The 27,047-nt window shown below is 37.6% G+C and overlaps 1 protein-coding gene across 2 annotated transcripts in view; it reads left to right on the top strand.

Annotated features, from left to right (window-relative positions):
- stat5a (signal transducer and activator of transcription 5a) overlaps positions 1-27,047 on the top strand; it is a 199,805-nt gene that overhangs the window by 95,556 nt on the left and 77,202 nt on the right. For both annotated transcript variants that reach the window (XM_020924049.2, XM_055152951.1), the window contains exons 2-3: positions 11,856-11,916; positions 25,931-26,068. In XM_020924049.2, coding sequence (XP_020779708.1) covers positions 25,941-26,068 — 128 coding nt within the window. In that variant the 5' untranslated portion in view covers positions 11,856-11,916; positions 25,931-25,940. The remainder of the gene's footprint in view (positions 1-11,855; positions 11,917-25,930; positions 26,069-27,047) is intronic.

The following is a 27,047-nucleotide window of genomic DNA, read 5'->3' on the forward strand; positions in this document are numbered from 1 at the left end:
GTTTCTATCGTGTTATGTTGTTTCCTCAGCAGAAACATGCCTGAAGAGGTTTTAGACCAGACATGTCAAACTCTAGCCTGATTCATCAGCCAGTTTCACTTCATAGAAACCGTCTGACCTCACAGCGTTAGAATTTGTTCACTCTACGGTAGGCAGGTACTGTTTTTCATTTAACCAATCCCTGCTATTTGGTCACGACATATGTAATGCACCACTAATGGGGATAACTGGTATATTAAGCTTTTCCCAAATCCCATAGGAAGAAGGGCAATAATGTCTTTCCCACAAAATTCACCAAACATTCTCTTTGTTCCAGATTTAAATCCTCGATCCCGGGAATCGTTTCCAATACAGAATGTATGGCTCTTTGCTGATTAGCTGGTGCCCAAACTCGCGCTTCCACAATACACGAGATCATATCAAGTATGTATAAGAGCTGACCCGCTGGCTATGGATAGGCTATAGAGGCATTATTTATTTAAACATTTTTTATTATTTTATATTATGCTTGCTCTGGATTCAATGTATAAACAAAACTATTATTAAACATTTATTTTAATAAGAAAAGATTTAACATTATATATCTCAAAAGAAGAGAAAACATGCAGATGTTGTTGAAATTTTTCAATAAATATTTAGTTTGGCCCGTGACTTAGTCCCAGTTTTTAATTTTGGCCCTCTGTGCATTTGAGTTTGACACCCCTGTTTTAGACGTTATCCATGCATGTTTGAGTAATATAGCGATCTCTATTTCTGATTAGCTGTAAGATTCTCCATAAATATACAAAAACATGACACAAAACTGTACGCTACAACAACTGTTAATACAGACAAAATTCTAGGAAACAGTGTATTTATATAAAAATACCAGAATATACTGACCAACTCATGCACTTCTCCTTTCTCCTGTAGGCTTATCCTACAACCTTATACATGGGTTTAAGAATGAGTCAAAAAAAAAAAAAAAAAAAAAAAAAAAGTTGCCATAGCGATTAACAAATCAAAACAAAATATTATATCTTATGAATGGCTGTATTATACTGTTTTCTGATCTATGTTATAATGTAATTTCCTCATCACATGTGAGGATGAAACAAAATACAACTCCAGCATGTTTTTGAGGAGGTAACAACATTAGAACATCACTTAATGCTCTCAAGTATCCATTTTGTGTAATATATGACCTTTTAGAATTGCCTCATAACACAGGAAGCTGAAACCCACAAATGTAGATTTTGTTTATTTGTTATGCTTTTCCCAATGTGCTAATTCTCTAATGATCCTGTTTATGTGCAGCAAGATTGCATTTTCTGTGACCACTTTGAATCCCATTTGCTGTTTTCTTGTTTAGCCTTCAAACACTGAATTGCAGAGTGAGTGGAAATCCAATGCAACACAAACCAGTGTGTGTAGTTTATAGCTCGAGGCTAATTAAACAGTAGATCTTGGTGTCAGGGGTGTCTACGCTAAAGCAAAGAGGCCGTACGCAATTTAACTGGCAGCCATTTTGTTATATTGATACTTTGCAGTGATATCACGCTGGGACGGTTCTACATGTGCAGTATCTCTATGGTGGAATGTTCAGCAGTTACTTCCGAAATGTTTTTTACTTGAGATAGACTGAAAACACATCATACAAAATGGATTTCAGCTACACATTTTCAGAAACTGTTTAGGAGTTTGATTTTCAACAAAAAGATGGGAGAGACTATCTTGTAGCTATAATGCATTTCAATATGACATGAAATGAGAGTAGTTTACTTTTAAACAAGAAAACACCATCAAAATAGTATCAGATTGTCAAATCTATTGTAACTGTAAAAGCTTTCCCCCTTTCACGTTAAAAAGGACTCATCCGCTTGACCCTGATTTGAACATAATCATAGGAGAAAAAAAAAATAAAAAATTCAAATAAAACTACTTTCAGCTCTGGTTATCCAATAGGATACCTAATGAAGACAAGTTTTTTGTTAATAGAATAATGTTTGAAATAAAACTAACCTTGCATCGCATGTGTTGTCACATGTTGAGGTACTATTTTCTCATATATCAGTCCGCCGCTGCCGAGCTTTCTATTATGAAGTTCAACTCGCTGCTGCTGCTCAGACATAAATCCTTTAAATGTAACATTGGTTTTACTTCTAAAATTATTCTATCAACACAGACATTCACATCGACTGGCCTGGAGTAATAATAGATTTGCTTCGGGTGTTTTGTGGAGTGGGTAAGACTGTTTTTAGTGACAGGATAACTATGGCTATTGACATGCACTAGCCTAGCACCAGCGACCTCTGCAAATACAAGGACCGGATGGAATATTTTTTATAAAGTATCTCCACACGTCTCCAACACTCTGGCTCACTAGGAAATGAGGCCCTATGTCCAAAATTCCAAACTGTCCCTTTAACTTAGTTGCTTTCATTGCCAGTGTTCGCACCATAGATCGCATTCTTACATCGGTCTGTTTATGTACATTTAAGATGATGCTGGAATTGCTCAAACTGTGCAAATAAATGATACTTATGACATAAGTACAGTTAATAGTATTTGCCATGAATGCAGTTTTTTTTATATCTAAATGACTGCACTTACAGCAGAAGACCTACTAATGTGTTAAAACACTAAAGGAAGCAGGCAGTACAATATGTTTTTTATAGTACATAAGCTAAAAACAGCAGGACTTTTTTAACAGCACAAATCAGCTCATGCGTTGTAGTTCCAGCTAAATCGAGTGTTTATGAGCAGATTGTGTTAAAATAAAACTCAGATTAAAGGCTAACATGAGTAAGAGTAACTTCAAACAGAGCAGTGCCTACAGATAGCATCACACCCCCACAGAACGCTGATGACATCGGCTGCAAAGTATCAATGATCGCAAATCTGCCGTTGACAGTGTCGTTTTGAAAGCAGCCAGGAAAAGAAAAGAAGAAAAGCGGAAGAAAAGTCTGTTTATCTTTTAAGAACAAAAGTATTAGATGGATGAAAGGGGCTCCGAGTCGTGGCTGTAAATAAACTGACCACATGTGATTGGTCTAAATTTCCCCCACATCATCGCAGACAAACAGATGGAGAATTTTTCATTTTGTGGAGATTTTGTTTAATTCAAAGTTCTTTTATGTTTACGGTTTTCATGTGGTTTATTTTAGATACGCTTTGACCTATAAAAATGTAAATTGTTCTTAAATGGGGGTGAAATATGAACTGATAAACTAAAACAAGAATCATATTTCAGTTTGTACAGATTCAAAGTTGCATTGTGTGAAGGACCCTTGTTCAGAAAAGCTCCACAATGTACTTTTAAACTGCTTTTTGCAGAATAAAAGAGGAGATTTTGCTGTTTGTGAAGGAAATTATGGTACTTCAAAAAAAAAAAAAAAAAAAGAAAAAGAAAAGAAAAGAAAAATGGCAACCTCTGTGATTCAAATTACAATTTTGAATCTCATTTGAAGTAAAAACAGTCTAATGAACAGCTTGGCTCCTTACAATGGAGAGGTCCACTGGCAGTCCTCAGTCGCTGAAAGCATCTGGTGTGGTGCAGAGTTCAGACTTTGGAGGAACAAATATGACTAGTTTTGAGTCAGACGGCAATCATTAAATAAAGACTGTGTTGTTTTTGTTCTCCAAGTCAAGACTGAAAAGAAAATTAAATCAAAATCCCTTCCACAATTATAGTAAGAATGTAATTTTCAACACACAATGATAAGGCGACAGTAGCTCAGTTGCTTAAAACATTTGTCCACTTATCAGAAGATTGGCAGTTTGAATTCAAGCTTCCACAGATGAATGCTGTCGCTGCGTCCTTGTGCAAAACACCTTCCCCCCAGTGCAAGTGGTTCCTTGATGTAAAGCGCTTTGAGTGCCTTGAAGAGATGTGCAAACTGAATTGCCCTTTGGGATTAATAAAGTTGTTGGTTGATTGATTAAAGGTGGAAAAGCACTGTGTATGGCCTTTAACCATTTTTCAGTTTCGATACCGATATTGACACTTTTGGTGTGTTGATATTTATCAATACTACCACAAGAACTTTTTTCACTTATTTTTTTCAAAATTTGTTCATTCGCTTATTCAGAAATTATACAGTTGTGCAATATTGACTTTACATCATAAATAAAAAAAAAAAAAACAAAATTAAAAGGCATTCTGCTCAATCTCATTTTATATCAAAATGACACACACACACAAAAAAAAAAAAAAAAAAACAGCAGCACATTCATCTAGATGATTAAAAAATCTAAATTAGATACTCATCCTGACAATCCTTAAACATTACATTCCCAAATAAGATAAAAGATAATACTGAACTGAAAGCCCGTGAAATAAAATAAAGTAGTAGATTGTCAATTGAGTAAACAGCTAGATAAAATTGAGGAAAGAAAAGAAGGCCTGTCAAGAGTTGATGGGGAATAGAGGGGAAGCTCATCTCTTGTAAAACACAGGTAACTTTCTACAAAATGTATCTAATTGTAACTAAGTAATTCAACAACTTTGTATGAATAAAAGCTCATGGGGTATGAAATCTTCTAGGCCTAGATTCTATATATAGATGGACATACTGATCCTGGTGGTTTTGTTTCGCTATTTTGTCCGTAATCACTTTCTCTTCCTAATATCGAACTCTGCTCCAAATTTGCCCCTATAACTGTCGGCCTCGAGGAGCATCATTTGACTGGACCCAAACACTATAGGTGACGTCACACTCCCTTTGTCCACTTGTTTATACAGTCTATTGTTCTAGGCCAACATTTGTCGGTAAATAGTCTTTATCTAATCCAATAAAAGGCTCAACAAGAATCTCAACTGAACTGAAATCTGATATCAGGCTCCATATCAGTGCCTCTCTAGTTCCAATATAGATAAACATTATTTTTAAATTACCATAGTTTTCAGACTAGAAGGCACACTTAAAATCCTTTAAATTTTCTCAAAAATCTACAGTGTGCCTTATAATCCGGTGTGCTTTATGTATTAAGTCTGGTTCTCTTTACTGACCTCAGACTGATTTTATGTGGTACACAGCGCTCAAAAATCTGTCAGAATGTTTTAGTACAACTTTGGTAAACTGCCGCACCACTTGATGGATTGTCGGAGCATTACGGCACCGTAGTCAGGAGCCTCGCGGAAAAGTCGTGTCCTTTAGTCCGACAGAAGCTGACCGCATTAGTGCACAAGGAACGAGCTGTTTAGTAAGTAAGTAAGTAAGTTTAGTATCTTGTAAAATGTAAACAAATGTGCGCAAAACTGCATTAAACACATTATTACTCAATGTATATTTGAGTCCTCCTCGTAGGAAATAAAAAACAAACTTAAACTATCCACCCACATTCACATTCATAAAACACATTCACCAAGACAGGGAGGCAACGCGGGGGCAGTTATGCCACGATCTGCCAATGGATCGTGGATGCCTGGGCTAAGGGATCAGTCTCAAATGTCGTCCATTAACTTCTTGGGTTCTTTTTAAAGTACATAAGAAGACAAAATGAACATCTTTGGCTCAAGTATCGTCCATTTGTTTCATTTATTGCGCCTTATAATCCAGTGCACCTTATGGTTTGAAAAATATGTTTTTCAGGAAGTGCCCATCTATGTCTGTTTAAATTTATTTTCTCAATATTGACAGCAGCACGATTATTATTAGTACATGATCTAGTGTTTGTAGCTCTATATTTGCAGTGTCATCTGAAACCCTGCCCTAAACCAGTTGTTCTGCTTGTGTCTGTTTTGGTTTGAGGGAAGCTCTGATGATGCAGGTGTTGTTTGAATAGAAAACACTCTTGTCATCCGATATGTTTTTTGTTTTTTTTTTCTGATTGGATTCTCATCTATTAAAGTCCCTTAAGTAAAATAGTTGTAGGTGGTGAAATGATTTGGGGAATACAAGCTTGTTGCAATACTAAACATGTAATGGGGGAAGACATTCTGTGCAAACACTCCACTATGGTCAGGGTTCAGTGTGTTATAAAATGGGTGAGACACTGTAGTTAAAGCCCCGGCGTTTAACTTTTCAGCCATAAAACAGACTAAAATAAAATCATATCTTTTATTACAGGAGTTTTTATTGCGCTCATAACCCTGCCGTGATCTCCACAAACCTGACGCACAGACGCTTGCTTGTTGCCCTGGGAATTGTATTGCTTTGGATAAAATGTGCAACTGTATGACTTAACATGTATCTGTTCTGAAATATGGTTTGAACTTTTTATTTGCACTTATATTTATATTATAAGCAGTTACACGATGTTGCTTTAAGAAAATAGTTCTAAACTGGCAAGCACATGCAGATTATTTGTGAACATGTTACTGTCTGCATCTTATCGTAAATCCTCTGAAATAGTGAGGTGGCACATGTGATCTCGGGGAACATGCTTTTTTTTTGCCGTACTAAAATAAAATGTAATTGCACATCCACTACAGTAGTTGGCGGTGACGATCTCATTGTCAAAGTGTGCGTAAGGAGTATTAGTGCTATAGTGTTGGGGTTTTTTGTACCGAGCAAAGGCACACACAGCACAGAACAGGAGATATGAAGTGCAGAGAACAAACTGTACGTAAAGAGTATGTAGTGCTCGGCTTCACTGTGACTACGGCGGGAAACGAGGAAAGGCCGCTGTGTTTACTGTGCCTAAAAATGTTGGCAGCGGACCACATGAAGCCAAATACATAACGACGTCGCTTAAAGACATTTGTGAATGCTACTTCAGTAAACTATAAAAGATAACACGGACGTCATCTTTAAAGATGAGTAGGACACGGAAGTGGACTTCCTCATGACGCAAGTGACCACAGCGTGGAATACGGATGGACACGTGGGAGTTGCTTTGGAAACAATACTAAAACGTTTATTCTTGTATGCAGGCTGCTAAAGTGTAATTTGTCCACATTTGGTAGTGGTTCTGTGGAGTGGGGGTGCGCAAAATGTTTTCTTCTTCGTGACAGAAATAATTGAGAAGTGTGAATGAAACAAAAGGATGAGGAAACATTATAACGTAGAGCAGAAAATAGCGTAACATGGACCCTTTAATGAAAGCAGTAAAAATCAGTTAACTGCACCTTTAAGCAGTCACTTTTGAGTGTGAATGGGGAAAGTCTTTACTTCTGTATTCATGTTAAACACTGTAGGCTGACCTCTGACCTTTGCCCTTCTTCTTTTATATACTCATTCACGCTTTGTCTCCAGGCAGCCCTCATGCAGCAGCAGCAGCTAAAACAACTGTCAAATTTAAAGATGGCTGCATATTTGTCTGCGTGCCTCGTGTGCATGTGGTTTCCTGATGGTCTGGCCTCATCTCGTCTCCCGCGGCGACGAATGAATCCTTTCAATAACAGTATTAAGCGCCCTCGCACTCACTCCCTCAACCTGTTTTTTATGAGAGCGGTGACAGGCTAATTGAGCTAGTTCAAAGCTACACAGTGACGTTTCTCAGCAGGCCACCGGCGATACCAAACCAGACAATGGGAATAGAATTGTTTTTGTTCTCAGGCCGAAGCTGTGAGTGCCAAAACTCCATCATTAATACTTCAAACGTACAAGTGACACATGTGGCTAAGTGAAACCATCAAATCCAAGGAAAAGAATTTCACTGAATTGACAACTTTCTGAATTGTAACCTCTGGCTCCACGATGTTTTGATGCTTTGCCTGGAATGTGACCTAGTAAGAATGTGTGTTTTTCAAGGTAATTTTGAGCTATAAAAACAGCAATTTAATGAACGTGAGATTGAGAGGTTTGGTTGGGGGTTCGCCACCTTCTTGTTTCTTTGGATATGTCTTTGCTCTGCCTGAAATGTTCCACAGTAGGGCATTAAACAGCTCTGCCTTACATGTACAAATACAGGTGGTGTTATAGCTTTGGTCTGGTTTGGTTCCGCAGTAGAGCTTTGAAGGTGCATTGCGTAACTTCTCTGGTGGAGGGTCTGTCAAATGCTTTTCTCCATGGAGATGTTATTGCTTAGTCTGGAATGTTCCACAGTATGACATTAAACACTTCTACTTTACATTTATTCAGTTACAGGTGGTTTTATAGCTCGAAAATACCTAGAAAAACAGACATTGTGAGTGTGAGCGGGGTCGCCTCTCCACAGATCTGACCTGTAACTTGGTCTGGTTTGGTCTCCATGAAGTTAGAAAGGTTTAATGCCATACTGATAAAACATCTCTTGGAGAAAAGCTTTTGATGGACGCTCCACCAGAAAAGTTTCACGATGCATCTTTAAGGTTTAGTCCTTCCAATCACATCATTAACTTCATTATAAACCAAATGTTTACTCATTAAGTCGCTTTTACGTGAGTAGTCGTTTTTCCAAGTACAGTTTTACTCGAGCACTTGAGTAATTTCTTGAACCGCTGCTCAGTACTTCTACTTGAGTAATATGAAGTAGCATTACTCATACTTGAAGGTGCATTGTGTAACTTTTCCACAAAATACTTGTCTGACCTTGCAGCGTTAGGATTTGTTCGCTCGATGGTAGGCGGGTGCTTTTTTTTATTTAACCAATCGCTGCTATTTGGTCATGACGTATGTAACGCGCCGCTAACGGGGCTAACTGGAATATTAAGCTTTTCCCAAATCCCGTAGGAAGAAGGGCAATAACGTCTTTCTCCTTGATAAAATTCACCAAACATTCTCTTTGTTCCAGCTTTAAATCCTCGATCTCTTTGTGATTGGCTGGTGCCCGAACTCGCACTTCCTGAGGGTTTTTGCGAACCATCTGGTGTATTTTGATTCCTGACCTAGTCTCTGGAGAGAAATGAAATTGGGCAGAGGTACTAGGTGGCACCAGCCTGACCATATAAAACCACCTATAATTAAATAAATGTAAAGTCGGGCTGTTTATAAATGACATATCCATAGAAAACAACCAAAAAGTTACACAGTGCACCTTTAAGAGTACAAGACTTTTAAGAGACTGCATTTTTGGTTAGTCTACCCACCTGGCTACAGCAGTGACTTATTATCACAGTGAGTGTGGAGTGAAAGAGTTATGCACAAAATTGGAAACAACTTTTAGCGTCTGGAAAAGCACTCTACAAGAAAAAACTAAACACCAAGTCTTCAAAATAGTAGTTACCCTTTTCCTTTTACTTTTGCCTATTAGTAACACAGAATATGACATACCACTGTTGACGACTGTGACCACAGATCTCTCAAGTATTCACCAGTTACAAATCAATGTCTTGGCTCAGTGTTTGTGCGTGTGTTTGTGCGTGTGTGCGCGCTGTGAGTTCACCCGAGGTTAGATGTGAATTATTGGACTCGATACAGCGGTGGCTTCACAAATATGCAGCCATCTTGTCTTCGCTACAAGATGTGGCATTTATATGTGTGAAAATGCCGTTAAAATCCACTTACGTAATTGGGAAAAATTTTACAACCACAACTGTTAACTTTGGTGAATTCATGAGAAGAAATTTTGAGATTTTTCTGTGATTATAAAACAGGTCAAAGAGGGAAAGAGTGATGATAGTGAAAATGTTACAAGCACAAGTCAGCATTTGTATTTCATATTCTCCAAATGTGGTCACATATTAAAGCGTGTGTAACTTTTCTGGTGTCTGCTTCTTAACATGTAGATATCGTTTTGAATGTTCCACAGTATGCCATTACGTGTATTTAAGTCCACGGAGACAGCAGCTGAAATCACAGGGCCAAGTTCCGTGTCAGATCTGTGGAGAGGCGAGCCCACTTCCACTAAGAATGCAAGTTTTTAGGTCATTTTAAGGTCAAATGCGAGATGGATACGTTTAATGCTATACTGGGACTTTCCAAATAAAACAATAGCATCTCCATGGAGACAAGCAGTTGGCAGACCCTCCTCTAGAAAAGTTACACAGTGAATAATTATAAAATCTTGATGTTTCCTGATTTAGTTGTAACTTACCAATTTCATCCCTTAAGATCCCATATAAAGAATGTGTTTGTGTGGGGAGTGTTTCTGGGCTGGCATGAGTTTGCATTTCTCTGGCAATAACAGACTGTACTGTATATATAAATGGACATAGCCGCGTTCCAAATATGAAGTATGCATGGGGCGTTAAGTGGTTCCTTCAAGGTCTGGTTCCAATTGACTTCTATTGAAAAACTGTGTCATTTCTTTCTGTAATTGCAGCTGTCAGACTTGTCTATTTGATCTTAAAATATTCATGTTAACCAGCTTTACTCCTTAATTTCTCTATTTCATCTGTAAATGTAAATATGAACGTTATAACAGAACAGTTTGTCAGTTTCTTTATCCGAGGTCGCTGCTACTAGTATTGGTAACAGGTTGATTGACGGCCACGTTACTTTTAAATACGAGCCATCCCAGTGTCTCCACATACTGGACTGACATCTAATTGCACTGAATCTCATATTTGTGAGTGACATTATTATTTCACTGTCCGATTTGTTCAGCCTGCAAATAAAACTGTACAATAAAATTCTTAATAGAGCTTGCAGAGTGTTCACTCGTGCCGTAACAAACATCTCATTCGCACTTGTTCATTGTGGCCTCTTCAAAAGCACCCGCAAAGTGTCATTGTAGGCCACTTGCAGTCTTTGCAAACTGGCTTTTTTGTAATTAATCCAGAGGGGGGCTGTGTACAACAGTGTACAATGTGATTAAACAATAAGAACTTTACATAATTTGACTTTGACTTTACATAATTTAACTTCACATACAAGAACCAAACATACGCATAAGAGTATTTGCCTGAACTTAGAGCATTCTATACTGTCTATACATCATCATCATCATCATCGTCTGCCATGTCCACAGTGATGATATGCCCAAGATATTTAATTTTTCTTTTAACAGTCAACTCAACATTCAACAAGCAAAAGTCAGGATATCTGATGTGCTCATTTTCTTTGCTCCTACAGATCATGACTATAATCTTGGTTGCATTATACTCTATATTGCGCTCCACACTGTAAGCTGAGCAGATGTTGAGTAGCTGCTGGAGACCAAGGGTGCTTGAACTAAAAACAACCATGTCATCTGCATACATTAAATGATTCACAACAGATTTCCAGCCACACAACCAGTTATACATGTTTCGAGCTTTATTTACATGCTGTTTTATCTTTTATTTATTATAGTCTATGCTGGCAAAGCTTTAAAAAGCGCCATCTTACTCCCATTCTCGTACTAGTATTTCAGTTTTGAGGACACATTCACTTGTTTGATGAGCCACAATACTAGGCCTGTCACAATAACAGCATTTGAAATACGATATATTGCTGAAATAAGGAAAAGACGATAAACAATAATATGGAAACCCGTTTATACCACTGACGCAAAAACCCAAGAGCAGATTTAAACCACAAAAACTATTCTAAATCTACAGTATTATTACAAAAAAACATGAGCCGCAGTAAATAAACAGCAGAATCAGACTCTGCTTACTTAACTTTGCATCTGTATTTTGCATCTGTAATGAGTCATAGAAGTGACTCAAGCTTCTTTGGCTCAAATCTTATAGCTAAAAATAACCAAAAATGTCCCAGTATGCAAAGAGAAAAAGTACACATGATAAATACTGACATAAAAAATTACAACCTATTTAACTGGATATTGTAATTATCGTGACAGGTCTACACAATAGACTCACACATCACAATATAAAATAATAATATAGTGTATTTTATTTATTTTACTTATTTATTGCTATTTTATGATTTTTACTGGTTTTATTGTTTTGGAACTGGTATGATGATTTTTTTTTTTTTTAGCAATTTACCTTTTGTTGTCATCATATTGTGTTTGTCTGTGCAGTACTTTGGAAATTGCTTTGTTTGTTAAATGTGCTATATAAATCATTTGGATTAGGAGAAAAAATATAAATGGTAGTAATAACTCTTTCTCTTTTCTTTTAGGGTTGGTGGCGCTCCTCGCTCGAGTTTCCTGCCTCTTCATGTTACTGAGCTGAAGCCACAGGTGAGTCCATATTCTCTTTTGTGTTTTATTGCTGGTTTTGACACATAATGGTGAATTACAGAAGCATCTTATGATAATATTAAATAATACTGCATAATAATCAGGGATGGTACTGGGGTGGTCTCGTTAGATTTTGTTGTTTACATTTTGGATTGGATTTTGGATCTTTTAATGACCCAGGCCACTTGGATATGTGCTCCTAAAACCGATACATATCCGATCTTTTGACACGTGACTTCCAGGTAGCATTCATCCCACCTACAGGTAAGGCTCGGAGTCTAGTGAATGGAGGGAAAGCGAGGTTAGCAAGTTCATTCATATTTGTTGGGATCGTTGTATTCAGACCAAATTGCAGGTGTCAAAGAAATGTCCGAGCGAGGCTACAGGCGGTCCAGGTACCCATGTCAACAAAAAATAAAGAGCCTGTGAGCCAAATACAAGGAGGCTAAAGACTCAAACAAACAAAGTGACCGTGGACGTGTAACCTGTCCATTTTACGACGAACTGGAGCGTATTTTGGGAGACAAACCCAGTGTTTAGGTGACTCCCGTAAACACTGAGCATGCTCGCTGTGAGTGATGGTGTCGTGTCCTCCAGTGCGCGTACGGGACACTTTTGGAGCATTTAAAGTTCACACTGGAGATCACATACAAGTCACATTTAATTGGAAATTTGAAGGACCTCGCAAAAAAAATCTGATTTCACAAAAAAATCTGAATTGAGCATTAAGCCCTGCAGTCTGAACGTAACCAAAAATACCTATAAAAACAGGCATTCTGACTGTGAGCGGGGTCGCCTCTCCACAGATCTGACCTGTAACTTGGTCTGGTTTGGTCTCTGTGAAGATAGAAAAGTTAAATTCCAGAAAAAACAATAAGGTCTCCACAGAGAAAAGCAGTGTACGGGCCCTCCACCAGAAAAGTTACGCAATACAATTTTATACAACACTTGTATAAAGCTTTTCATGATTCCCACGACACTTTACATAAGGAGACAGTTTGTCAAAGGGAGCTCATCGATTCAAAACATTTAGGATCTTGACTGCCATCTTGAGTCGGTGTAACGTTTGCATTGCGTCTCTGTGGTAACTGATGAGCATTCCGCCTGTAGAGATACATGTAGAGCACTCCCAGCATGATGTCAGTGCAGCATAAAGTATCGATTGACCACTGTAGAGGAGGAACTCTGACAAGGATCGTATTACAGTGGCTGTACTATGCCAACTATTGAGCAACTTCCCTTAAAATACGATGTGGTAATATCATCACTGTCTTATGTTATGTAATCTTGGTTCACAATGTCAAGTAAAAGTACAGATACAGAGGCAAAAGTTACAAATATGAATGTATCACATGAAAAAAATCAACTTTAAAGGTACACCTGCTTGTCTCCATGGCGATGGTGTTGTAATCTATCTTGTATTTATTCATTTGCATTCATTTATTCATTTGTTTCTCAAAATAGCAAAAAAGACACATTATTTCTGTGAGCAGGTCCACTTCTCCACAGATCTGACCTGTAACTTGGCCTGGTGATGTGGCATGATTATCTCCATGGAGACATGTAAATTAAACTCCTGATAGAACATTTCAGGATAAAGCAACATGGAGTCAAGCAAGTGGTGGACCGTCTACTAGAAAAGTTACACAGTGTTGAGGTACCCGTTTAAGATTGTACTTTAAGAGTTAAAAGTAAAAGTATTTCACACAGATTTCGACAGCGTTGTTCATTCAAAAATTATACAGATTTTGGTTAACAGATGCAATACAAATTTCTTATTTTTTCTCATGAATTTGTGTATTTTTGTTTGCTCAAAGCCAACGCTTGAACTCAAAACCTTTAGTCAGGATGTTACCCTTAAAAGTGTACTCTGAAACTTTTTTGAGGGTCCATCACCTGCTTGTTTCTTTGGGTATGTCATTGCTCTGCCTGGAATGTTCCGCAGTATGACATTAAACAGCTCTGTCTTACATTTATTAAATTACAGGTGGTTTTATAACTCAAAAATACTTAGAAAACCAGCTATTCTGAGTGTGACCGGGGTCGCCTCTCCACAGATCTGACCTGTGACTTGGTCTGGTCTTCATGAAAATAGAAAGGTTTAATGCCATACTATGAAACATTCCAGACAAAGCAATAACATCTCCAGAAAAGGATTTAACGGACCCTCCACCAGAAAAGTTACACACTGCACCTTTAAAATCATGTCAAAAGTACTTTACTCTGTTTTACTTTTACTTTTACTTTACTTTTACTTTTATTTTGCTTTGCTTTACTTTACTTTTACTTTTATTTTGCTTTGCTTTACTTTACTTTACTTTACAGTCGAGTAAAAAAATGTAGTAGAGTAGAAAGTACAGATACCTGCTCTAAAAAGTACCCACTTTTAAATGTACAGATACCTAAAAACTCTATTTAATTACAGTACTTTAATACTTGTACTTCATTACTTTCAACTATACTCACTCAGTGCCACACTATTGTACACTGCAGACACAAGGATAGAAACCAAGAAAACCAAAAAGTACCCACTGTAAATGTACTTAAGTAAAGTACAAATACCTAAAGACTCTACTTTAAATATAGTACTTTAATACTTGTCCACCGCTGAACTCTACTTACTCGATGCCACATTTGTGTACATTGCAGACATAGGGACGGAAACCAAAACAACCAAAAAGTAGCCTCTGTAAAATGTACTTTAATACTTCTACTTCATTACCTTCCACCACTGCACTCCACTCACTCTTTGCCACACTATTGTACACTGCAGACATAGGGACAGAAACCAAGAAAACCTCAATTTTAGCAATGCAACTGTATACAGCACTTCCTGTCTCTCTTCCTCCAATCAGCTGTCAGCTCAGGGCCACAGCTGCTCACTACAGATGCCCCGCCTGATAAAACTAAAGCTCTGCACTGGTTCATATAGATAAACTTTTATATGTGATACGTGTGACCTACAACAGCTCGCCAAATCAGGAGAAGTGTAATACGGTATAGACGGCAGGTTTTCACATTTTTCTAATTATGACTTGCTTTGAGAGAGAGCGGGAGAGTACCTGTGGTAAATATTAATCATAGTTTTATGTCAGTTAAGTGGCGGTTTGTGGAAAAATAGGCGAAGAAAAGTGCAAAAACACAGCAAGTAGCGGTAAGTTATAAAACAGGATACCTCTTTCTATGTCGTCAGCTCAAAAGTCCATCCAACATAGACAATTTACACACAAGGAAGGCATTGTTTTGACAGTGTAAACATTAATTAAACAAAATAAAGGTGTCATTACTCATATTCTCTTTTGTTTTTAGTTTAGTTCAGTTTTAACCCTTGGTAACATTATGGTTGCATGTGGCAGTTATATAATTATCACTGTGTATGTATATCTGCTGCCTGTGTCTAGTCAGGACGTGAAATTATAAACCAAAATTTAACAGCTAAAAAACTTATTTAGTAAAATTCTTAAATATAATCTTGTTAATGTTTTAGTGAAATATGTAGTCCAAACTGTAATGTGTATTTAAGCAAAAAGGCTGTAAAAATTTAGGAGATATTCTGTGTAAAATATGACAATGATGTACTATGTAAAAAAGATGCATGAAAAATAAATAACGTAACCAAATTTATATATATATATATGTATATATATATATATATATATATATATATATATATATATATATATATATATATATATATATATATATATATATATATATATATATATCATATACATACATATATACACACATATATATATACATGCATATATATATATATATATTTGAGCAGTTTTCCTATATATTTAGCTGTTAAAATGTGGCCTGAATCAGCAGTCTAACTTAAAGGTGCATTGCGTAACTTTTCTGGTGATGGGTACTAGGAATGGGCATTCGATGAAATTGTCTTAATCGATCGTCGGAAGAATTAACGATCGATTATCGATTAATCATTAACGTTTTTATATTTAAATGATCATCATTATTATTACTATCTGCACTACTAATCTGCATAAATAAATTCAACTTTACGACATATAAACCGTAATGACTCAAGAGCCACATCAATCCGTTTTAGATTATAATGTGTTTAATTCAGTTTTGCGCAACTCTCACAGAAACGAAACTTAAAACCGCATCGCTAATTTGCATAAACTCAGCGAAAATAAAATTACAGCTCTTGTGTCGCTGATGCGGTCAGTTTCTGTCGGATTAAAAGACATGACTCAGTGAAATACAGGTTAGTGTGACCAGATTTGCGTTTGTCAAAACCAGGACACTGTACGGGGGGAGGGAGGCGGGGAATCGTCATCGACATTGCACGACTCTCACCTGGTAAAACTTTTTCCCACTGGACACGAAACATATGTGCTGCTTTGTACACTGTGCACATGGACTCACACTTGTCCCGAATGCAACGGAAAGCGTGGAATTTCTTGTACAAATCATCGTTAAATACGCATTTGTGCTTCGGTACGTTGCAGACTGACCGACTGTTTGTGTCTCGCTCCTTCTGAGTGCAGAGAGACACATGTACGGACCCCTGTTTGGTCACGCTACGCACAGCAACCTACATTTGGTTTGTCGATTAAAATTAACGTAATCCATGAAATTCTTAATGATCAATTATCGATTAATCGATTAATCTTGCCCATCTCTAATGGGTACAACCACCTAACCTCGTCCGCAAAATCTTATTGTTTATAACCCTAACCCTCTTTAACCCTTACTGCATGCACTCCCTATTCCCTCAAGTCAAAATGTCTAATGTCTTTTTTATTGTTCTATATTGTCTGTAATATCACACACACAAAAAAAAAAAGAAAAGAAAATAATAATAATAATAATAATAATAATAATAATAATAATGAATAAAAATATAAATAAACAAAACTTAAATAAAAATATTAAATAAATTACATTCAAATAAAAAAAAATCATAAACTAATTTTTAAAATACATTAAAATAATAACATACATTTAATAAAGTAAATAAGACAAAATATCTCTAGGCTACAAATATCAGTCTGGTCAGAACTATGTTAACAGCCACCTGCCCGTTGCCATGGAGATGTTATTGCTGCGCCTGGAATGTTTTACAATACTGAACATACAGTAGCAATTTTTGAGCAATAGAAGCCGCCATAATGAAAAATGCTACATGTTCAAATGCATTTCTCTGGAACATTCAAGTTACCGTATAAATAAACAGTTTAAAGATGCATTGTGTAACTTTTTGGTTACCTGCTTGTTTTTATAGATATGTCATTTCTCTGCCTGTAATGTTCCACAGTATGACATTAAACAGATCTACCTTATATTTATTCAGTTACAGGTGGTTTTATAGCTCAAAATACCTAGAAAAACAGGCATTCTGACTGTGAGCGGGGTCGCCTCTCCACAGATCTGACCTGTAACTTGCTCTGGTTGGGTCTCCATGAAGATAGAAAGGTTTAATTTTGTGAAACATTCCAGACAAAGCAATAACTTCTCCATGTAGAAAAGCACTTCATGGACCCTCCACCAGAAAAGTTACACAATGCATCTTTAAGAAATGAAGCTAAAACACTAGAGTATAGACTAATATAGATTAATCAGTTGATGGTTTCCTAGTTGTGTAGTGATTTTATTTAGATTATAGGGATGCATATGTAACAACGGCAGAAAGGAGTTAGAAAGTGAGTGAGATTGCTGCGTTTTTATTTTTTATATTTATATGTAAGCAGCAATTCATGATTCACCAGTTTACTCGCCTTTTTATAAATGCATGGTTTCCTAGTATTTATTTCTTTATTTTTAATAAATAGTTGTATTTCCATGAACTCCCCCTGCATGTGTAGTCATGTGAGTGCAGTTTGGGTCAGATTTGCAAAGCTACATAATAATTTTGAAATCTTTTGCCAATCTTTTTATTTGACTTACCAATCAGTTGACGTTCTCTGGTCGACTACAGCCATATAATGAACCTATAGAATAAATAATCAGTGACTTATGTTGCTGTGCTCAAACCAGCAGAGTCATGATTTTTTAAAGATGCATTGTGTAAATTTTCTGGTGGAGGGATAGGAGATGGAAATGTTATTTCTTTGTCTGGATTGTTTCACAGTGTGGCATTAAACCTTTATATCTTCATGGAGACCAAACCAGACCAAGTTATTGGTCAGATCTGTGGAAAGGCGTCCCCACTCACAAATGTTGTCTCCATGGAGATGTTATTGCTTTGCCTGTAATGTTCTATGACATGACTGAAAACTCATTACAGGTGTTTTTATTGCACCAAAATACAATAATTATGTGAATTCTGTGAACAGGGGCGAGTCTCCACAGATCTAACCTGTAATGTAGCGTAGTGCTGTGACCTGGTTGTCTCCATCGTGATAGTTAAGTTTATTCTATACTGTGCAACGTTCGAGACAAAGCAATAACATTTCCATGGAGACATGAGGTGGCGGACCCTCCACTAGAAATGTTCCGCAGTGCCCCTTTAAGTGTCCTCAGTTTAGTCTTTTGACCTGACAGCACCTGGACAAACACAGGTCAAATGGTCACTGCGGGTTCGCTTTAGCAGCATTAGCTTCAGCAGCATTAGCACAAAACTGGATTAGCTCCCACGGTCTTATCTTATCCTCGTGTACCAGAGCTGCCAAGTCTGCTTCGTTAAAGGGACCATACCACGCTATTTTCTGATCTATCTTATATGGTTGTGTCTTCGTCACAAACAAACCCAGAGTTGTGTTTTGTCTCATTCATATGTTTAACACACAAATCCTGCATATTTAGGCTGAGTTCTTTTCTCAAACAGGAAACACTGTTCCACCTTGTGATGTCATATTGTGATACAAGATGTTCTCCATAGTTTTTTAAACTCCATACACTGGGACCATTTGGATCATTTCAGCCCTGGAATTGCCAAACTCTACTCAACAAAAAGGTAAAATGTAGCTGTTAACTTGAAAACTACCGCTTCATGACATCATAAGGTGGAATGGAGTATTTTGCGCTTTGGAGGTGGAGACAGACTAATAATAAAGGATTGCTCAAAATGTGTGAATGAAACAAAACACATCTTGAGGTATGTTTTTGAGGAGATATCAACATTATAACATGACTTTTTGGAGCCCTGTGTCCCCTGTCCCAGCAGATTTATCCAAAACCAGTGATTTGTCCCAGTTTTATTCAAGAAATGTCCCAGTTGTCCCTATTTTTGACCAATCTGATCCCTCCCAATAGTAAACAAAGGCATAAATTGTCATTTGTTTAGGTAAAATACTGAAAAGCTGCTTAAAAATGACCAAAACGCAAAGAAAAATGTAACTACACTGACTCACATTTGTGCTGAGTGCAGAACAGTTTTCTTTAATTTCGCACTCGTTTCACAATTTTATTATTACCGACCAACCCAAACCAGGGATGCTCCAGTTTTTTAATTTGAAAATCTGGTCACCTTACACAAGAGTCTATTTTGCTTCATATATAGCCTTTAAATATTGACCCATATTGCCATAGTGATTCACAATTTAAAACAGAATACCGTATTTTCCGGGCTATTAGACACGCTCTTAAGCCTCTAACTCCATCAAAAAACGATCACGCGACCCGCAATCCAGATCACTCCACGCCGACGAGGAACGGAATGGAGGAACGAACTGAAAAAGTGAGTGCAATGTGCCACTTCTAGACACAACTGAACAACTGAGTCAAAGTGAACACGCCAACAATCCAGCGGTCCCAGACAGCACCCTCCCTACACGCCACAACTGAACAAAGCCCAGAGTCACCGTGAACGCAACAAACAAACAAAACCACTGACCCATCCAACTGTTGTGTTTCTGTTAAAGTCCAGTGTGGTTTATTTGTGAAAAAAGTTTGAAAATAGACCATTTAATGACCTTATAATCCAGAGCGCCTAATAGCCTGGAAAATACTGTATTATATGTTTTTGTATGGAAAAACGTCCAAAATGTTAAGAGAAAACTGAGGCCCATGAGTAGAGACTTTTGGAAGTGACGGTGTATTGCGTTAATGTTATTCTATGGAACATTACAGGAAAAGCAATAGTAGTGGTAGTGGAGGGGCCATCACCTGGTTTCCATGGAGATTCCATGGAGATACTGCAAGAGGGAGTTCGAATAGGGCCCGGGAGAGATCACTAACAATGCATGGATTCAGGCATGCTTTTGATGAAGGAGCAACATAATAACATGGCAGATAGCTCCAAAAAGTTGATTTTGCATTTTTTTATTTTATTTTTTTTAATTAAATAAAGATAAATAATGAGAAATATGATGAGAAATATAATGATGAAAGATAAGCCGGTAGCAGATTGTTGATACTTTTAAACTTCTTTGCTGTATCTTCAGTCTAATTGTAAACACAATAAGAGACTAGCATCGATTATGATCAGATTTTCAATACTTTTAAACTTCTTTGCTGTATCTTCAGTCTAATGGTAAATACATAAGGGTGATTAGTGATTCATATCGATTAGTATCAGATTTTCGATACTTCTAAACCCCCTTTGCTGTATCTTTAATCTAATTGTAAATCCTATAAGGGATCAGTATCGATTAGGTTCAGATTTTCAGTATTTTTAAAAACCCCTTTGCTGCATCTTCAATCTAATTGTAACTATGATTAGGGACTAGTATCGATTAGTATCGGATTTTTGATATTTTTGAAACCCCATTGCTGTATCTTCAATCTAATTGAAAATACAATTAGGGACCTGTATCGATTAGTTTCAGATTTTCTATATTTTTGAAACCCCTTTGCTGTATCTTCAATCTAATTGTAAATATGATTAGGGACTAGTATCGATTAGTATCAGATTTTCGATATTTTTGAAACCCTTTTGCTGTATCTTCAGTCTAATAGTAAATATGATAAGGGACCAGTATCAATTAATATCAGATTTTTAATATTTTGGAAACCCTTTTGCTGTATCTAATTGTCTAATTGTAAATATGATTATGGACCAGTACCAGATTAATTTCATATTTTTGATATTTTTGAAACCCTTTACTGTATCTTCAATCTAATTGTAAATATGATCAGGGACCAGTATCGATTAATATCAGATTTTCGATATTTTGAAACCCCCTTTGCTGTATTTTCAGTCTATTTGTAAAAGCTGTCATCATGAGTTTCGTCGCTTTTCGCTTGCGGTTGCTGAACAGGCTGATCTGGCCGCACACTTCCCTCAAACTCTGATGTGTGTCGCTTTACGGACAGAAGCGGCACCATTTTTCTGAAGAGGAGTCTGCGGGCAAGATGACTGGAACAACAACCAAACTACGGTGGCCCCGAGATACCAAATAAAAACCACAACACACAATCAACTGCCATGTGAGAGCAGACAGGAGAGGAAAGGGGGAGGGGGGTAGACAGGGAGAGAGAGAGAGGGAGAGAGGTTGAGATACAGCGAAAGAAAGGTTGAGAGACGGGGTAAGACAGTGAAAGGAAGGAAGAAACAAAGTGAGAGAGAGAGGAATCGAAAGAAGCTGAAGTGAAAGGTGGAAAGAGGGAGAGAGGAAACGAGGGAGGCGGAGAAAGAGATGCAGAGGAAATGGGGAGGGAGGATTAGAGAGGAAGTGAGAAAGGGAAGAGCGAGGGAGAAAGAACAAGGGGGAGAGAGAAAGAAGAGCGAGCACTAAAACGGGACAATGAGATAGACAGAACGAGAGGGGGAGGAAAGAGATGGAGAGATAGAGGGAGAGAGAGAGACCGAGAAAGGAAGTGAGATAGAGGACAGAAAGAGAGGGGGAGAACAAGAAGCGAGAGAGTCTGACAGTATAGCAAGACTCAGGGTAGAGAGAGAGCAAGAGAGCGAGAGACAGACGGAGAGAAAGTAAGTGAGAAAGAGAGATAGAAAGGGGTTCAAATGAAAGTGAAAGTACGAATTGTGACGTTAGAGTTTCTCTTCGAAATTCTCGTAACATGATTCGGTCTGTTGGCGAAATGAAACTATAGATTTTCTTTTCTCGGTCTCTCTCTCTTTCGCTCTCTCTTTCTTTCAACTCTGTCTTTGTTGTCAATCTCTCTCCCGCTCCCTCTCTTTCCGTCTGCCTGTCTTGTTATCGCTCATTTTCTCCTCTTTCACATAAGATGGCCGTATTGACAGATTTCATCGATCATCTCTGAAGTTGCTTTTACTCGTTTTATTAGTGAGGTTAATAAGGCGAGACTCTGCAGGTGAACAGGAGAAAGCTCAAATTTAGAAGTATCAATTTAAAATGTCTCCTGTCGTTTACTCACATAAATGCAAAAATAAATGTATTATTACAAGTTTATGCAAATTTTGTAATGTAATGTTTTCATATTAAAAATAAGACATTTAATGTGTAAAAACGGCCAAAATGAACTATTTTTGTGACATTCAAAACAGAAACATGAAAAGAGTTAGGTTAAATTTTTTGTTGACATATTACTGTATTTTTTGATTATAAGTCGCTCCGGTGTATAAATCGCACCAGCCAAAAAATGTGTAATGAAGAAGAAAAATCATATCAGTGTTTCCCGCAGAATATTCGTTAGACAAGGTAGTGCTGGTGAAAGTGAGGAGCGTATGGCGACCGTAGACAGGACAGCGACTCTTTCTGCAGGAGACATGAGCAGTAGAGTGAAGTGACAGTGGTACAGGAGGAATAGAAGTAGCAGATACTGACACACAAGCCTAGAACGCCCTCTCGAGACTGTGAGCATGAACATTTTAATATATAAGTTGCAGGACCACCATGAAAAAAAGTGTGATTTATGGTCCGAAAAATACGGTAGATAGAAAATATATAGAGAGGGTTTTTTTTTTTCTTATTTAGTATTTGAGTAAACTAGAAGTACTGAAAATGTACTGAAACATTCAAATTTCGCCCATGCAACATTGCAAGAAAATATGAAAATCTTTCACTGCAGAGTGGACAATTTTGTTGTTTCCTCATGAAAGCTTGTATGTTAAGAGGCCAAAGTGACTATTAAAAAAAACAGAACAAAACAAAAAAATGGTTTTGCCTTAAATTAATCTTTTTTTCTTCTTTTTTTTAAATTGTGGTTTTGATTTTGTTTCTACTGGCAACACTATTGTTCTAAAAAATGTTACCATATAAAGTAGATTTAGCACGGGGCTGCATGATTTGGGATTTTTTTTTCTGGCAATTTTAACCTGAATATATGTTTAAAGGGCTAATATTATGCTGTTTTCTGTTGTTTCCTCGTCACCAGCATGCCTGGAGTCGTGTTTTGTTTTTTTCACATGTGTTTAACACACAAATCCTGCATGTTTAGAGTTCTTCTCTCAAACAGAAAATGCTCTGTTACATTTTGTGATGTCATGGTGTAATACAGGAAGTGCTCCTGTGGTTTTTAAACGTGGTACACACTCACTATTTCCTCATATGGATACTTTGAAAGATCAAAGGTAACTGTAAACTTGAAAACTACCACTACATGACATCACAAGGTGGAACAGAGCATTTTGAGCTAATGCAGGATTATTGAAGCATATGTAAATGAAACAAAACACAATTCTGGGTATGTTTTGAATGAGGTAGAAACATTATAACATGGCATAAAGCTCTCAAGAGTCAATTTTGTGTAATATAAAAATGCAAATTAGAATTATGTTTAGTGCATATTGTAAACAACCCCCAGAGCAAGGACATTTGAGAGAAAAACAAGTTTGAACTGATAAACTATTCCAAGAATCCCATCTATTTCTGAACATTTTTGTAAAGGTCTAAACATTACATACATGACTTTAGCCTATAAAATTCAGGATATTGCTCTTTGGATTTTTTGTGTTTACATCTGTATTTTTATACTTTTCTTCTCAACCTTTTTTCCATGAACTGCCACTAAACGGACTAAATATAAAACTATGATAGATATTCCCACTAAACCAATAGGCTGTGCGCACATCAGTGCCTAGCAACCACACTGTTAGCGTCACTACTTCCTGTCCAACTGTATATCTATATCTGTTATGAGTTGTGCCAAAATGAATAAATATTTAAAGATCAGACAGAGGACGGGCAGCTGCCGGTGGATGTGACTGACCACATGTTAAAAAGTACACCTATAAAATAAATTGGCTGCTTCACCCGAGGAAACTGAGGCTTGTAAAAAGGAGAGGTTTGTGTCTCAATGCTAACGCGGCTAATGCTAATTTTGAGGCATAATAGATTTTAAAACAGCACCACAAAATCAAGTATTCTGTCCATAAAAAATACTTTAAAAATACTTTGCTTTATTTTTTAGAATTTTAATGGATGGTTTATTTATATTTTGAGATTTTAATCAAAATGACTGTTAGCTTTGAGAACATAGACTGTATAAAGAAGTGGATGAAGCGAGTGTGACGTCACCTGGATCTATTAAAATAACTGGATAGGATATTGTCCGCTTGTAGCTGTCTTGAGTTGGCTTAGTGGCCACTCACTGGTACAGCAGCGAAAAAGTCCCTCTGGCCCAGAAAACATTTTTCCCATATAGCGCAATGTAATCACATACTGCTCGTGTTCGGCTGACAGGGCACCTGCAACTTTCAAAAATGTCGGATTTTTGTGACAATTTTTACCTATTTTTATATCATAAACTTTTTCTCAAATTAAAATCCTTCAGTTGTCTTAAAAACAGCCTTATAATCAATCATTAGCTCCTCTCTGCTCCTCTCTAGAGCCTCTCGCTCTGATTGGTCAAAGTGGTCATGTGATACACAAGTCCGCACTCATGCACGCGCCTGTGGGAGAAAAGAGCACTACTGCACATGTTCAATGGGCAGGGGGCCACTGAAAGTACCTCTTCGGGCTTGTCTAATCTGGAGACAGGCACCATTGACTTGAATCGGCGGCCACATTTAGAGCCCGGGCCTTGGACATCACCCATAGCGTCCAGCTCCAGTCAAAAAAAGCTTGTGATGCTAATGGTTACAGGGGCGAATTTTGAGTCAAGTTCCATATTAGGAATAGTTTTATTTTTCTTAATAGTGAAATAAAAATACCAGGATTATGTAGCTCAAATTAATACTAACATTTTAAGACCAAAATGACGAGGCTCACAGCAGCAGTTATAGGGAGGGACAACCAAATGTAAGTCAATGGAAGCCAGGGTCACAAACAAGACCTGGGGTTTCAAAATGGCCGCCCATTCAGATCAGTAAGCTGAGCCCAGAGCCATTTGGAAGTACCTGGGCTTTTCTCCAAGCCCCCAGGTTCCAAAATGGCCGCCCATTCAAATCAATGGGTCGAGCTCAATGACGTATGATCCCAGATTAGCGTAGCATGGCTAGGTACTTCCGGTGGCTGTGGGTCGACCGAGCATGCGCCGTAGTGCTCTTTTCTCCCACAGGCACACGCGAATACACGCGACCACACTCACGGAGTGCGGGTTCATGTATCACGTGATCGCTTTGACCAATCAGAGCGAGAGGAGCTAGAGCGGACCAGAGCGAAGCCGGAGCTAACGAATATAAAGCGTTTTTTTAAGACAACTGAAGGATTTTGAGCGAGAAAATGTTTATGATCTAAAAATAGGTAAAAATCGCCAACAAATCCGATATTTTTGAAAGTTGTAGGTGCCCTGTCAGTTTGTGATTACATTGCGCTCTATCAGAAAAATCCTGTCTCAGCCCAGAGGATTTTTTCCGCTGAAGTACCAGTGAGTGTCACTACGTCAACTGGAGACAGCTACAAGCAGCAATACCCTATCCATTTATTTCAGTACATCCACGGTCAGAATGAGCCGGAAGAGTCTGCATGCGAATTTTGTTCTTTGGAATTCAGCGGCTAGCGTGTTAGCTATGTCCATTTATATGAACAGTGTATGTCTGACACCCAGTGGGCTAGCTAGCATTCTGCTGTGCACAGAGTAAATTAGCATGAGAAAAACACGAGAGCCTGTTCCCTTCCCTTTGTGTTTGTTCGAGTTTATGTTATGTGTGTATGTGTTTGTGTGTGTGTATATATAGTGTGTATATACATGTGTTTATGTGTGTTTGTGTTTGTGTTTGTGTTTGTGTGTGATACAGGGAGCAGAAGATGGCCATGTGGATCCAGGCCCAGCAGCTGCAGGGCGACGCTCTGCACCAGATGCAGTCTCTGTACGGTCACCACTTCCCCATCGAGGTGCGCCACTACCTGTCCCAGTGGATCGAGGGACAGCTATGGTCAGTGTGCACACATACACATGCACACATACACGCGCACACACGCACACAGACACACACGCACACATATATACACACACACACACACACACACGAAGGGAGTAACCATTGAAGAAAGACTAGTTTTGAAAGGAAGTCATCTGGACAATGTTTTACAAATCAAGACATTTCAACTTCCATCCAAAAATCATTTTTCAATCAAAAAATAACAAAGGTTGAAATGTGTTGATTTCTATGAAATATTGTGAGACTACCATGGACCACACTGGTCCAATAGGAGATTACACCGAACACTGACAGTCAACACATGTCAGATTTGTGTATTTATCTCATTAAAGTTGATGAAGTGCTCTGCATATGTGCTCCAGCCTCATGCCAGTGTTTCTCAAACTGTGGTGCAATGGCTCCTTCTGCTGTTTACTTAAATACTGGGTTTCGGATAACATATCATTCATTATAATGATTTTTAAAGGTGCACTGTGTAACTTTTCTGGAGGGGAGATGTTAATGCATTTAAACTGTCCAGAGTATGGCATTAATATGGAGTAAGAAAGCTTTCAGAAATATTTGTGCGCATAGAATAGATATCCGTGCGTATTTGGGAAATCCATGTATATTTGGCTGTAGTTGCGCATAAAATAAATATTTGTAAACTCTCAAATGAGTCCAGTCGTACATAAAATATAGTGTGTGTATTTTATCCATCAGAATACAAATCGAAAAGTTACGATGTCAAGAATTACAATCACAAAATGAAAATTTATGATTACGCTTTCATCAATACAAATACGAATTCACTGATGGGACTTTACTGTCAAAAATATGTCATCACTTCACAGACATTATTCATCGAGCAGAAGAAACATCGATCAAGATCAAGACAGCGCATGCTTAAGTTTGTAACAGAGGGTAAAAACAGAGTAATGGCAGAACAAGGAGCTACAACAGTGACCAATGAGTGGGTTAATTCAAATGTATT

The sequence above is a fragment of the Boleophthalmus pectinirostris genome, unplaced genomic scaffold (genome assembly GCF_026225935.1).
Source record: "Boleophthalmus pectinirostris isolate CB_2022bp ecotype Guang Dong unplaced genomic scaffold, ASM2622593v1 HiC_scaffold_17, whole genome shotgun sequence".
Lineage (NCBI taxonomy): Eukaryota > Metazoa > Chordata > Actinopteri > Gobiiformes > Gobiidae > Boleophthalmus > Boleophthalmus pectinirostris.